The following is a 976-nucleotide window of genomic DNA, read 5'->3' on the forward strand; positions in this document are numbered from 1 at the left end:
CTAGTGTTTTCGGCACTTTTCCCCGTTGCCAGGGGCCAATAAGACCGAAATGCGCCCAGAGGTACCAATTGTCGCGTTGGTGAACTGGGATTTTCCGCAAAGAGGCAAGGGTGGCAGGTGAGATGACTGATGTTGTCTAGCTTAAATGTAGATCAAAGACTTTGGCTTACTTTTCCCATACATTTATCGAGGCCATGGGTCATCGCAGTCAACACATATTTATAGTAGCTGTTAAACGAGACATACAATAATCAATTTTCTTGCTGTCAGTTCACCGCTGGGCATTTCAAAACAATCCAACAACTCACGCGGTGCGACGCAATGCAGTGTAGGGCAAACTGGGTTCAGTGATAGTTATCTATTTCGCAAAGCCAAAATCAATGGTCAGTTGGAATGAAAAGCAAGGGGTACGATTCCATGGGCCACGTACGTTGCAGGTTCCACAAGATCGGAAGTTGTGCCCGCCTTCCCAGGAAATCACGTTCGCCTCAGTAGGGAACTGGCGCAAGCTCCTGCAGAAAGATAGATTGGTGAGGATGTGAGTAACTTCCGAGCCGCTTGACGTTTGTAATTTTTCAGAGGGGGGGGCTGACTTTTGACAGTCGTCTTTGATGATCGTAGGTCCTGGAGCTTCCTCGCACGTGATTGACGATGGCGATAGCTGTTGCGCTTGGATGATGGTCAGCGCAGCGGCCAGGCAGAGTAGAACATAGACCGATAAGCGCATTTTGGTGATGTTTTCAGTTTCAATGATATTTGATGGGATTGGGATGAGAATGGGCGAGTTGTGTGGGCGCCAGGCCTGTCCTTGCTTTTTATATGCAGACTGCAGCCACTGCTGTGCTGCTGCACCAGGCTGCACTAGATGTCATTTTCTTCCAATCCTTCAAACGCCTCTCTATCCCCCCCCTTTGTTGTAAACCCCATACACAATTAACGTGAGGTTTCACCTATTTACATACATAGACCCGCTAGG

The 976-nt window shown here is 48.4% G+C and overlaps 1 protein-coding gene across 1 annotated transcript; it reads right to left on the reverse strand.

Annotated features, from left to right (window-relative positions):
- Positions 1-727, reverse strand: PtA15_7A253 (uncharacterized protein; the record flags this gene model as incomplete). The annotated part of the gene is made up of 5 exons (XM_053170841.1): positions 1-84; positions 171-228; positions 309-358; positions 431-512; positions 594-727. The coding sequence occupies 5 exons, from the start codon at positions 725-727 to the stop codon at positions 1-3; spliced, it is 408 nt and encodes a 135-aa protein (XP_053022082.1).
- Positions 728-976: the final 249 nt, after the last annotated feature.

This window comes from Puccinia triticina, chromosome 7A, assembly GCF_026914185.1.
Source record: "Puccinia triticina chromosome 7A, complete sequence".
NCBI lineage: Eukaryota > Fungi > Basidiomycota > Pucciniomycetes > Pucciniales > Pucciniaceae > Puccinia > Puccinia triticina.